We start from the raw sequence: 13,666 nt of genomic DNA, 5'->3' as shown, positions 1-13,666 counted from the left end.
GCAACAGACTGCAGCACAAACACTGCCTTATTCTGAATTCCAGACAACTCAGAACTTACAAATGTTCAACCTGTGAAAAAGTACAGTGGAAAGTCTTTACACAAGTATCTGTACTTCTGCTTGAGTAAAAAAAGGTGTGTACATTTAATGTGTGAACTTTTGCCATTGTTTTATATTGTTTTGTTGTCACAAAACAATGGCAGCACCCGTGGAGGTGAACATCTGACTGTCCACACTGCTGACAGTTCAGTTGTGTGTTCACTTGCCAAAGAAATTCGCCACACTCACCCACGTTTTGTTAAGTTTTGGTGTTGCCTGTTTTGAAGTGATAAGTAGGAAACTCCTACCTCTGATTCTGATAGGAGCACAACCTTATCCACCACTCTTCCTGTTTAACTTCTTGCCTTGCATTCTTTCATTGTTTTCAATGTTTTGACAGACCACCTGTTGGAAGACACCGTTTTGAATTTTGGACATACCAGTCCGTCTCTAAGTCATGCTTTTGAATCCATTACTTGTAAAACAGAGGCTTCACAGTGATACACTGCAAAACCTGGGGGCAGGTAGTATTCCAGCACAAGAGCTCTGGTTGATAGAAGTCAGGTTACTTACAAAAAGCACATAGAATGGTTAAAGCAGGATGTCAACAACACACTTCTTCCCAGGGCCCTGTATACATAATTAAATGGGTCAAAGGTTGAATTCAAATCAATAAGTGAATTTATTAAACTTTACAAAAGCACAGTTGATAGAAAGAGGAGAGATAAGCTTTTATTGATGTCCAGAGGGGAAATTAAGCTGTTGCCACAGCACAAGGACAGAAGTAAGTACAACTAAGTAGAGAAAGTTATAGAGAGAGCTATGAAATGGTAGCTACAAATGTACAAATTAAGAGAAGATTAATATTTCAGCAGTGCCACTTGCAGGATTTACAATTGGAAATATGAATCAGCCAGTACTGTATGTGACTAAAGTGTTGGTAGACTTGGTTTATCGGGTACATGACGCTGTAATGGGTTGAATGTGCTGGGTGAGATAAGGGTCAAACTATTGAGTCAATATTAGATAAGAGCCAGCCAGTGTGATAAAAACATAAAAAGTTATTGTCAAAAGCCAGGGCAAAGACCAATACCACAGAAATCAGATTTATGTTAATAAAAGAAAAACTTACAACACAATGCAACAACTAACTGGAAGGGTCCAAACAGTGATGGAGATCCACTGATGGCTCTGGGCAGACTGGAGGTTTGCAGGGCTGCAACACTAAAAGCAAAAGTAAAAGTATTCCAGTACCGTTAGTAATTACCTGTTTAAAAAAAGTAGTCAGTAATCTTATCCAAGTATCACAGTATATAAGTAATACATAAGTAATGTAACTTAATTATTTTCCGTTACTTTTGGATTCCGAAATATGTTCAAATTGTTTAGTCTAATATATTTTGTGTTCATATATGTTAGACCAATTGCGGTAATTATCAAGATTTAAATAATTACATTAATTAAATCTCTTCTTCTTCTTTGTTTAGTAGCTATTGACACTCTGGGACTTGTGTTTTTACCCACACACCATCCTGGTCACCAGCATCACCACCTACAGTCCCAACATATTTTTTCAGTAGTAGTAGCATGGACAGGTTAGCGAGCTAACTGGATATCTGTGTAGCTAAAGTTAGTGGCTGGTCTAACCTGTAATGTTTATTTAAATTAGACATCCAATCTTGGATGATGACAAAGCTGAAGGTAAAACTGTCACTGAACTGTGACGTTGTTCCTCTTTTCTGAATTAAGAAAGTAATTAATCCAAATTTTCCTTAAATGTAACTGTAATCTGACTATGATTTTTTTTTACCTTGTTTTTGTATCCTGACACATTCACTATTTGTGCAGATGCATGAAGGCGGCAGGTAGATGACATCAAGAGCTGTGTCTGCTTGGCTTGTGGAAATGACGCTGTTGAGATGAGGCTGCCAGTGATTAAGTTGTTTAGATTCTGTTGAATCTAAACAACATGAATGCTATTTTTTATGCTGTATGTGGGTCATAATTACCAAAGCTGCTGCAGCAAGAAGAGTTCATTTTGCATAAAACATGCATATTATATGTGCATATGTAAAGTAATAACACAGAGACGCTGATGTTGTAATGCTGACAATAATAGATCATGACAGTAATGATATTAATTCTTTTTTCTTCCATATTTTCAGTAAAATTCAAGGAAACTGGTGAGGGCATTTGGAACACTACATGTACCACTATAGAGTATTACTGCATGTACAGTTCTATCATGACAAGGTAAGTCAAAATGAAGTCCTCGCTAGAAAAACTGCAGCATCATTTAAATGTTCAAATCAAATGATATTTATGTTTTACTCAGAATTCGGTGGTTATGTGACTGTGGTCTCCAGGAAGCGATGGCAGGATCAGTATGACATTATTACAGCACTTCAAAACCTCTTAGGGAGGAAGGACAGTGGGGAATTAAAAGTGTCTGAGTCTGTCTCCACAGTTGCTGTTCACATGCATAACCCATTAAAGACGTGGGAGTTTTTTCAAGCCTACATACCTTTGGTTTCTAATGATCCTATAAACTTTTTTGAGAAAAATATTAGAGAAAGAAAAAGATGATTAGGTTATTGTGAGAGATTCTTCAACATGTGAGCCTCAAAATAGATCAGAGATAAAACCATCTAATCCACCTCATCTGTAAATACTCACCACTATCAATTTCCTGGCCCTCCAATGAGTGTTTGGTGACTGGTCTGACATATCCCAGTCCACTCGGTACTAAAGATGGATTACTTCCAAACAGACGCACACAGACAGCTGTGGTCACCACCACGACACCCCATGTTTCTACAGTTAACACTACAGAGTTTACCAACTGCTGCTCAACAGACCAGATAAATTCATGACATTCATGTGTGCACTGTGGTACCATCTCCATATCTGTTGCCTTTCCCCGACAGGTAAGAATCCATTAAACCACAACCCAATTAAACATTTCCTGTCAAATGTCAGTGATTTGTTGCTCTGTGGTTTGAACACAACAATTAAGTATGCTGCTCTATTTGGGCCTTTTCATGTACTAATTGCAAATTTCCTAGCACACACATTCAATTTAAACCGTAGAATTTTCTTATTTTCCTCTTATTGTTTCACTTAAAAACAAATATAGGACAAAAATAAAGAAAAAAACATGTATGAGACCCACTGTTAAAAACAAAGTGCTACAACAAAGTGCTTAACTTAGTGAAATAAACAAATTAGACAGGATATAACATAGTCACTAGTGTCCAAGGTCCCATGGTACACAGTTAGGTGTTAGCTATAATCATGATCACCTCTTACCTTATCCACGTAGTTGTGGCTACCTAAACTTTAAAGAGTAAGCCATCGATTTCACTTCTATAATATGACAGACTCACAATGGATATTTTCTATTAACAATCAAAATCAATGCTGCAGAACCAGAGATGTCTTACATTTCATTTCACACAAGTCTTCTTCTTTGTCAACACCTGCCACCTACATTACCCACAATGCAACTCAACCACCCACAGTTCAGCTGGAGATGCAGATTTATTATAAAAGCAGCCCTACTGTGCCAGTGCAGTGGCCTCATTGAAATAAATGAGGATGTTATATCTTTCATGCAGTGCTGTTTTCTGTCTGTACACGGACAAAAAGAGGTGGCTTCTGTTTGGAGAGTGGAAACGATAGTTATATATGGTAACTCCGGTCCTGTAATCACATCCCGAGCCTGCTAAGTAGGCTGCATGAATAGGATTTATGCATACTGGCACATTCAAATTTGCATGTGTTGTTCATACTCAGCAGTTTTGTGATTACCCTCACCAGGGGGTCCCAGCAACCTGTGAGATCTTCCTTCAATAACTCTTGTAACCACATCTAGGAAATGTAGCTACAATCAGTTTGTCTTCCATTATTTTATGATTAAAAAAAGACTAATAGGAACCAAAGTAAGGTTTACAAAGAAGAAGACACAGAGTAAACAACTCCATGCTTGAATGACTCTTTAAAAAACAACATTGATTTTTATTTTTGCAGCTGAAGTCTGCTCAGAATTGTTCTGCTTTAAGTGTCTGAGATGTCTTTGGCAGCACTGCTCTGCTCCCTGTCTCCCAGAACTCAATTAAGTAAATGACTACCAGTTACTTTGTCTCTGTCACACACTGGACAAGCAGCTCTCTAATTAACACTCATACTGTAAGTGTCCAAATAAGTGCCCTTGGATTCAATACTTATTATGACTGGAAAGTCTTGTTGAGAAACTTGTTAAGTTGTTTTTAAAGGATGAGGCTGGCATCACTTCACAATTTAAAAAATAATCTAATCAAAATAAAGACATTAACCATGAAATAACATGTGGCAACAACAAAAATGAATAATTTTATTATTTGTTTAAATTGATTTTGCTTTCAATCATTTTATATTTTCAGACAAAATATCACCTTTACATGGACATTTTCTTATGATAAAGAAATATAGTTAATGCGACCACACTATAGAACTCTATTACTGACACTGAAGTCCTCATCTTAAACACTGAATCCCCAGCATCCTCAGTGATGTCTGTCTGACATGCAGTTAAGATGCTCTAAGATTAAAATGTTACAGTGGACAGTTTCAAAATAAATTACATTGGTCATGTTCCCTGCAACAATTTCCCTTTTTGGACAGTAGTGTATTGCTGTGCCAGGGAGGCACACGCAAGTGAAAATAGTTGTTAGGATAAATTCAGTGTTGGTTTTAGGCTTATATATATAGCCCTGTCCTGCATTAGAGAAGTCCACAATTACAACAATGTGTGTGTGTGTGTGTGTGTATATATATATATATATATATACACACACATATACAGTTATTGAGGTCACTATCTGGGTGAGAAGGTTGGGTAAGAAAAAGCATCTCTTCTTTATCTCTTCTCTTGAGGAAAAAACTTGGAAACCACCGTGCTAATCAGCTGCAAGAGGAAATATAAAAATCTAAAGAAAAATACCAAAAAAAGGGAGAGGGCACTTTCCTCCATTTGTTATGTGTTGATGTAAGGTGGTGCAATTATGAGTGTGCTCTTGAAAACCACAAACATGAGTCAGTGTTTTCTCACCACTCAGCCTTCAGGTCACTTGCATATATCTGCCACTCGAGAGTTGGTTTCGCTTTTGACCAGTGTGTGTTTCTGTGTCACTCTTCCATGACTTCTTCCAATGAAATGACTAATGAACTTACAGTAAGTGTTTAACTGAGATAGAGTGATCCTTTGGAATATAACAGATAAAAGGGTTTCCGCTTTTGCTGTTGCCATGGATTTTTGAACAATATTCATAATGACCTCATGGGAAAATTCTATATGACAGTTGAATCCCGGGAACTAAAGAGCACATCAAAGGCAGTTGTACAAGTCTCGACTTGACTGGTTCATGAATAGGCCGCCATTCTCTGTCTGCCTGTTGTTCATTTAACTTTCGCTTGCCCTCCCTCTCTCCCTCTCTCTTTCTCTCTCACACACACTCAAAACATGAAACAATTTCTCTTCGCCTGGCTCAGCACACACCCACCACAGTGATAAGCCTTCCTTTGGTTCCTCTATAACTCTGTAATCATTAATGTTTGCACTTAGGGACAAGAAGGAAGGAGAATATATAAAGGCACCATAAGGACAGACTTTGAGTACTGGAGAAAAACCGAGAAGCACCAATCCTCCTGAGGTCAGTTCCTCTCTGATATAAGATGTAAGATGTGGAAATACTGGGGGTAAACCAGCCTGCCAAGATCAAGGTTTCAACCTGCCTGCACCTCCCTGTAATGCGAATGAATTTAAATTTGTTTTAATCTGTTGTTCTCCATGTTACAGTGAAATGTAAAAGAGGTGACAATGGAGCTCACAGCATCGCATACACTTCTCTGGCTTCTAACTGCTCTCACTCTTACAACACAAGGTAGGTGAAATTATTTCAGATGAGTTTGAACTCATTTCTCATATCTTTGCAAACATGTTGCAGAAACGAATGTTCAAAGTTATCTGGGCTATGCAGGAGGAAAAACAACTTTGTCTTTTAAGAGTTGAAAGGACGATCAGGGTGCAACATTATAATAATGTAACAGCGTGACTGTGATGATAATGCTAACTTAAGGGAATGATCGCACTTTATTATACAGCACACTAATAAAACAAGCTGTACTTTGTATTGAATTAGATGAAAACAATTAGTGTGTAAATAAAGACAGCTAGACCCTTATTTGACTTCATTAGAGGGTAATTAGGGACACATTACAACAAAACTGTCCTGTAATCTTAAATGTAGTATTTTCTACAGTGTGGCCCGGATTAGACTTCAATAAATGGTAAAGAGAAACATCTTACAGCATAACTTTACTGCACACTAAAGAATATTATTTTGTACGGTTTGCCCCTTATTAGATTTCATTAGAGGGTAATTAAGGATGCATTTCAACAGAACTGCACTCTGAACTGTATTAGCTTTTGTTTCTATTAAATAACAGTACAATATTTGTTTTTTGTTTACAGAGTTGGTGAAACTAAATGTGAGCCCCAAGATTACCGCAGAATGTGGCAAACAGGTCACCCTAAACTGCAGTGTGTCCTCATCTCAACATCACCTATCAATCAAACATATGGAATGGTCACGAAACACAACACAGTTATGTGTTGTGGACAGCGACGGAAAGGTTAAGAAACAGACAGACAGACAGAGTATGAGTGACTTCCGTTGTGAGTATAAACAGGGACATTTGTCCCTCATCTTTCAACAAGTGCAGCCACTGGAGACTGGAAAATACCTGTGCAAACTACAGTCAACCCGGGGAGCTCCACATGGATATACAACAGTGGAATTACAAGGTCAGAGTCCACATTTACTCAAACCAGAGCCAAGAGGAGGAGCAGAAGTCTAGTTTCCTCTCAGACTAGTTCAATTACATGATGCTTAGAGGTTAAAATGTTTTGTTTTGGTTTGGTTTGGTTTGTTTTTGCCCAATTCTAAGATTGCCTGATGAATTAAATAGCTCTGTAAAGATAAAGATAAAACAAGTTATGCCATGAACGGGAGCAAAACTGATTTCTTTTAACCACTTGGCAACCCAAGGGTTGTCTGTTTTAATGAGTTAAGTCTAATCTATAAAGCATAAAAGGTCTATTGTGTAAGTTTTTATGTTTTTATTTGAGTATTGTAACTACACTGGTCCAAGGAAGTAATGGGCATGCACCACACTGATGTCTTCTTAAGTTTTATTTCCCTCTTTCAGTCCTCCGCAGACACCATGAAAACTAAAAGAATAAAAGACATAAAAAACAAGGTTTGAAATACAAGTCTCTCAACAAATGCCCAGCCTTAGACAGGCCCAACAACAGTCTCTCATGTGATTTTTTCCTGATAGACAGGTCCCAAAAAGTTATTACAGTAACAGAAAATATATTGAATTGACCTTGCAAAGCCACTGAAACAAATATTACAAACAGATACGAAACAAATTAAGCGCAAAATGACAATTACCATGTACACCTCTTGGACCATGCAGAATATGATTATTTTGGGGCTGTATGTATTTCCTCTGCAACTATGTTGGCTCTCTCTGCAGCCATACTGTCTCTGCCCATAATGCAACAGGAGCACCCTCCACCAAAGTCTAGTCATGTGACCTATTACACTATAGATCAAAATATTTTTAAAGGTGGTACATTTTAAATTTCTTTTTAATTAAAGCTACCTTTTTAACACCTATTTCTTACATGTTTAATCCGTTTTTAATGACAGTGAATTTAAACATTAATGAAATTATGTCAGGAAACAAAATAAACATTTCAATTAATTTTCAATGAAAAAATGTCTCATGGAAAGTTACAAGTGTAATCACCTGAAAATTAGAATTGTGCCTTTGTAACCTTAGAAAAAGCTGTTTATATCCAGTCAGGGAGCGGGTCCTTGGGTGGACAGACGATGCTATCTCGCAATGCAATTATTCAATGGTAGCCCACAACAGGCAAACCAAACTCTATGGCCTTTCGCGTTTTGCGTGAGTTTTACAACGACCACAGGTTCTGCTACACGTTTAGAACAAGAAAGTGAAACAAGGTGTTTGCAATCTGCAAGCTCTCCACCAGATGCCACTAAATCCCAAACACGTTGTTTAATTAATGGTTTATTAGCTGTTAAAGACATTAGTTACAACTTAAAGATCCTTATGAATTACTATAATGCCTAATTAGGATGTTTAAAACCTCAATATTCGAACTTGTCAAATCAGTAAAAAGGAGTAAAAAGTACAATTAGTCCTTATAAAAATGCAGTAAGTATTCCAGTATTTAAATAAATGCACTTTGTTACAAGTACGTTCCACCACTGCTCCCTTGTGATTTGTAAAGATTTGATCATGAAAATCAGCGAGGTGTGGTTGATTTTTGATGGTTTCACATGCTAAGTGTCAATGTTTCGTACATAAAGTGCGTTATTGAAGTTTCAAAACTCGTTCCCCTCAGAGTGCTCCGGGACGTTCGAGGGATTCTCAACGGATGATGGTGTTCACACCTGCATCTTCAACCATGTCCACCCAGACGGAGATGTGGTTTGGCTGCATGGCTCCCACAGAGTCTCAGACAAGTCTCCACACAACACTACTAAACAAGTGGACCAAGGTGGTTGGCTGACTATACGAAGTAGCCTGAAGCGGACAAGTTCACGTGTGCCCTACAACTGCTCTTTGAAGGGCGCCACATCTGGTAGATACATTGCAAGCACTTTGGTTAAGACCCCTGGAGTCTTGGGTGCACACGGGTTCAGGAATGGAGTTGGATCTCTGGGACCTGTGAGGACATTTTTATGTATTTCAGTCTTACTTGCTGTCGCACTGAAATAATGGATTTTCCAAAGTAAATCCACAAGTCATGGAGTGTGATAAGAAAAGCAATGATTAGCATTGATTTGGAACAATGAGGTACTGAGATTTGTTTATTTCTTTCAAAATCCAGGTCAACAGCACAGTCAGCTAAGTGAGTCATCTTGCATGTTCCAAAGGTTTATTATTGTTCCTTTGAACTCTTAGCTTAAGTGAACAAGGAAAGTACAGACTGTTGAGTAGCTGATAATCATTTTATTGTATAAACTAACTTCCTTCTTTCGTTTCAGTACATAATCATGGATGAGGGAGATGGGAATATTGGTTTCATTATACTTCTTCAGAAAACAGTGAATACACACACAGAAACACACTCAAGTGTTCAAGAAATCATCTTGACTACTGGTTCAATTCAGACTTGAGCCATATTTTCAGGAGTAAGTATTAACTTCTGAGAGAGTGAGATGAAAATGTCTGTTGACAGGTTTGTCCACGGCCCACATGGGTCTCCGGGACGGTTGTTTATGTGTGACTGTTGTGTAAATGCACATTTTCTGCAAGAGCGCCATGAAAAGAAGATCTGTCTATCTTGAACAGAATGAAAAGATTTCAAAAGTCAAGTGAATTCCCCTTCAGAAACACAGACACCCTTTGTGTGCAAAATGTCAAATAGCTGGGCACCGGAAGTCAAGCAACAACTCTGTAGTTTGTGGGTAAATGCTACCCTCTAGTGGACTAATGTGATCAGTGAGACATGTAGCTGCTGTATTTGACTACTGTTTCAGAAACACTGAACCACACACATCGGGGGTTAAATAGATGAATTTAAAAAATGTTCACTTAAATCTTGTGGTATGTGGTCATGCAAGCAGATTTCCGATGAGCTCAAGTACAATGGAAGTGAAAGGCTTGTGGTGCTCACAGCAGAGCTGTGGATTTAATTCACATGACTTGGAATCAAGTCACAAATCTGATGATTTTAGACACGACTTTACTTGCAACTCAAACTTGCGCTGATGACTTGTGACTTCACTTAGACTTGAGCCTTTTGACTTGAAAATATTTGATACCTTCCCCCCGAGCCCAAGATGAAAAAGTATGTTATTTTAAAGTATGTTAAATAAAAAGACAAAAACTGTGAAATAACAGACAGAAACACAACAACTTACAACTTCATTCAACATTTGAAGTTGCACAAAGCTAATTAGTCTGTAAGTAGTATAGTAAGTAAGTACACATTGGCAGTTTGAATTAAATTAAAGCTCCCAGGCTTGAAATGCACTGGAATGTTATGTTTGTTGAAGACCCTTCTGAGTTTCTCAGATAAACCTGAGACATATGGAATGACAATGTTATTCCGTCTGTCCTTCTTTACATCCTCCACCAAGTGCATTTCAAGCCTGGTAACACCCTCAGACAAAGGTTGGTACACCCTAAAAAGCACACTCCTCATACCGAGAAGAACAATCTGGTGTATGCGGTCCAATGCAGCGAGGAATGCTCCAGCCTTTTCATTGGGGAAACAAAACAAAAACTAAGTATGCGTATGGCACAACACAGACGAGCTAACTCTTCAGGTCAAGACTCGGCTGTCCACCTGCACCTCAAAGAGACAACACACTCTTTTGAAAATAAAAATGTACATATTCTTGACAGAGAAGACAGATGGATTGAAAGAGGAGTAAGGGAAGCCATCTATGTCAAAGTTGAGAAGCCATCCCTGAACAGAGGGGGAGGTCTACGACACCACCTATCCCCAACCTACAATTCCGTCCTTTCATCCCTTCCCAAAAGATTCAATAGTTTAGCCTCTAAAGCTAACAACACAGTCCAGCCACACCTGGCTCCAGGTGCCTCCAACGACCATCGTTAGAACAGAATGGAACACTAACGAGTGGGGCCCCCCCCACGACTGTCGTTGGCTCACTGGGGTTTCACCCCACTCAACCCTAACGACTGTCGTTAGGCCTCACAATAGGGAGTGAAACCATTCCTGGTCTGGAGGCGGCCTCTCTTAGAGGATAAATATTTGAATCCAACTACTGTTCATCAGACTAGAGCTGTCCTATCTAGTCTGATGAGCATGAACTGATGAAGCCTGCTAGGATGAGAGGCGAAACGTCTTCCAAGACAATTTTTACCAGTCCAGTTGCGATCGATTCAATGCCCTAAGATAACTATGACCTGGATGAATGAGAATATTCACAGGGATAATATTAAATATGTTTGATTTTTTTATTTGGTCTGTTATTAATATGGACTATTTTTTTAGTTTGTTTTTTTTTGTTTTGTTTTGTTTTTTGGTCCTGTGAAAGTCACAGTCCTGAGCAAAACTGTCTATTTTAAACCTGACCAGCCATCTGTGTCCCAGGTACAGCAGACTTGAGAAGACAGATACAGATTTCTCGAAGCCCCCTGTCTCTTTCTCTCAAGGTATAGCTCAAAGCGGGAAGAAAAACCCAGCTCAGAGGCCAAAACTCTGCCTTTTTAATGCTTCGGTGCACCCTCTACAGATGGGACATTTGAGAAACCTTTCAAGTCAGAATGGCTCTCTGCTAATGCTGTCACTAAATCGGTGCCACGCAGGGCCAGGTTGAGCTCTCAGCTTTCAGACGCTGCTGCGGCTTAGAGCTCACTGGAGAAACAAATACAAGGTCACCTTGACTATTCCAGCACACAGGGATGCATCCAGGCATCACACACACACACACACACATATCTATATATATACACATACACAACAGTTCAGACATGCTGACAACTGGAATATTATGAGCTGTTTTGTGAAATAATGATCTCTCAAAGGCCTCATTTTGAGAAATATTGCACCTGATATTTTTGTGAAATATTACTACTGACTAATGACAAAATATGATGTAATCTACTCCTACAGACACTTTGCATGGCAAAACTAATCAATATACATAAATGGTCAATAAACTGCTAGGTGATGAGGGAATCATTCAAAATGGCTGTATTTTTTATGTTTTTTTTTAACTGTGTAATTCAGTCACAGCGATTTATGTTAAATCTATTGCAGGCATGTTTTGGATCTGTTTTACAAGTAGTAATGTCTTTTTCCTGCTGGATGAGAAAGAACAGAGAAAGTTTAAATGAATCACTGTAAAATGTTTTGATTGTAAAGAAATTGCATTCACTGAGCTGTAGTTTTATAATTCCACCTCGAAAAGACCACGTTTAGCCTCAATCCTGTTAAAATGAGCACAGTTAGGAACCTTTTTGTTTTGTTTTTGCTTATTGTATGGAATTTTCAAAACCTTTTAGTTGACATAATTGTTTACAAAAAAAATCCAATGAAGTGCTTGCTGCTATAAGTTTCAGAATGAAGCTTTCAAAGGGAAATAAAGAACAATTAATAAAATGAGCTGTGTAGTTTATTCATGTCATGATTAATGCTTCACCTTGTGGCTTAGATTGTACCTCATTTGTATATTGCTTTGCACAAAAGCATTTGCAACATGAAAGAAATGTAAATGCAATTTAAGTACAAAGCCAGAAAAGTTGAGACATTGTATAAAGAGTAACAAAAACCAGAGTGCTTTGCAAATTATTTTTTGACTTGTATTCAATTGATTACAGTCAAAGACAAGATATATAATGTTAAAACTGATAAACTGAGGGCCAGCGCTTTGTGAAAAATTATGTGGGTAGTAGTCCAACAGTTTAAGAACAATGTTTCTTTACACAAAATTGCAAGGAATTCAGGTAAAATAATTGAAAGATTCAGAGAATTTGGTGAAATCTCTGCATGTATAGGGAGCAAGGGTAAAAATTTAATATGGGCCAAACAGTTTTTGCCTATTATTGCATTATGTTTCCATTTATATTTTACACAAAATCACAACTTATTTGTAACTGGGGTTTGTACAGTAGTGTACATACAATAAATAAAGCCAGGGGTGACTATAGATGTGCCAGAAAGTGATATTTATTTTTCAAATCCAAATTTCGGTGCTCCTTCATAAATGTAACCTTGTTGTAATTTAGGCTACTTTAACCCAAAATGAAGCTATACTTCATTCTGGTAGAATAATAAAAAAAAAAAATCTCATCTGAAGTCCCATTTAGTCACCGTTCTTGAGCTTTTGATGACATTACATGGTCTTCTTTATGCAGAGGGAGTTGACTCAGTTGTCATGGGATCAGAATGAACAAATTCATTTTTTGTCTGATATTTTGCTTTAATCCAAGCCACCATGAACAAGAAGTCCTTAAACAGCTCAGAAAAACAAAACATGAACAAAATCCATGGGCCAATGACAATCATCCAATATGATAGAAAGCTCCACAACAGGTACTTAATGGACCTCAAGACGAGACTGTTTTGTGAGCTGATCTTCAGATTATATTCCATTAAAGTAACACTTTCTTGTGCACATCCAAGCTTCCTGGTTTTCACTTATTCCTAAAATAACAAACGGCGTCAGTGTCTCTCTCTGTACTTGCAGTGTTCACATTTTACCACCAGAGGGAACAAGTTACACATTAATGATTCTGGTTTTCAATCTGATACAAAGCTGCAGGGTTCAGAGGGGCCAAATTACTGATGATTGAACTCAGAGAACCTTTTTACCCTGCTTTTCACTGTGTTGCATGATGAAAGTTGGTGTCAGTACAGTTCAGTATATCACAACAGAGCATACTACAGATCAGATGCCTTTGTTTAATATATATATAGATAGAGAAGACTACCTCATCATATATATCCTGTTTTTATCTTGTTTTATTGCTGCTTGTCTTTGAGAGTTACCCACATAATTTTGTTGTATGC

General features: G+C 37.9%; 1 protein-coding gene across 1 annotated transcript; it reads left to right on the top strand.

Annotated features, from left to right (window-relative positions):
* The first annotated feature begins 5,535 nt into the window (after nucleotides 1-5,535).
* Nucleotides 5,536-10,030, top strand: LOC146330147 (uncharacterized). Its single transcript, XM_084713260.1, has 3 exons — nucleotides 5,536-5,960; nucleotides 6,551-6,883; nucleotides 8,519-10,030. Exons 1-3 carry the CDS (start codon nucleotides 5,897-5,899, stop codon nucleotides 8,893-8,895), a joined length of 774 nt encoding a protein of 257 aa, XP_084569386.1. The 5' UTR covers nucleotides 5,536-5,896; the 3' UTR covers nucleotides 8,896-10,030.
* The last annotated feature ends 3,636 nt before the right edge of the window (nucleotides 10,031-13,666 follow it).

This window comes from Lutjanus erythropterus, chromosome 3, assembly GCF_056507025.1.
Source record: "Lutjanus erythropterus isolate fLutEry1 chromosome 3, fLutEry1.hap2, whole genome shotgun sequence".
Lineage (NCBI taxonomy): Eukaryota > Metazoa > Chordata > Actinopteri > Lutjaniformes > Lutjanidae > Lutjanus > Lutjanus erythropterus.
Note: the sequence above shows the minus strand (reverse complement) of the source record. Positions and strands in the feature narration are given on the sequence as shown.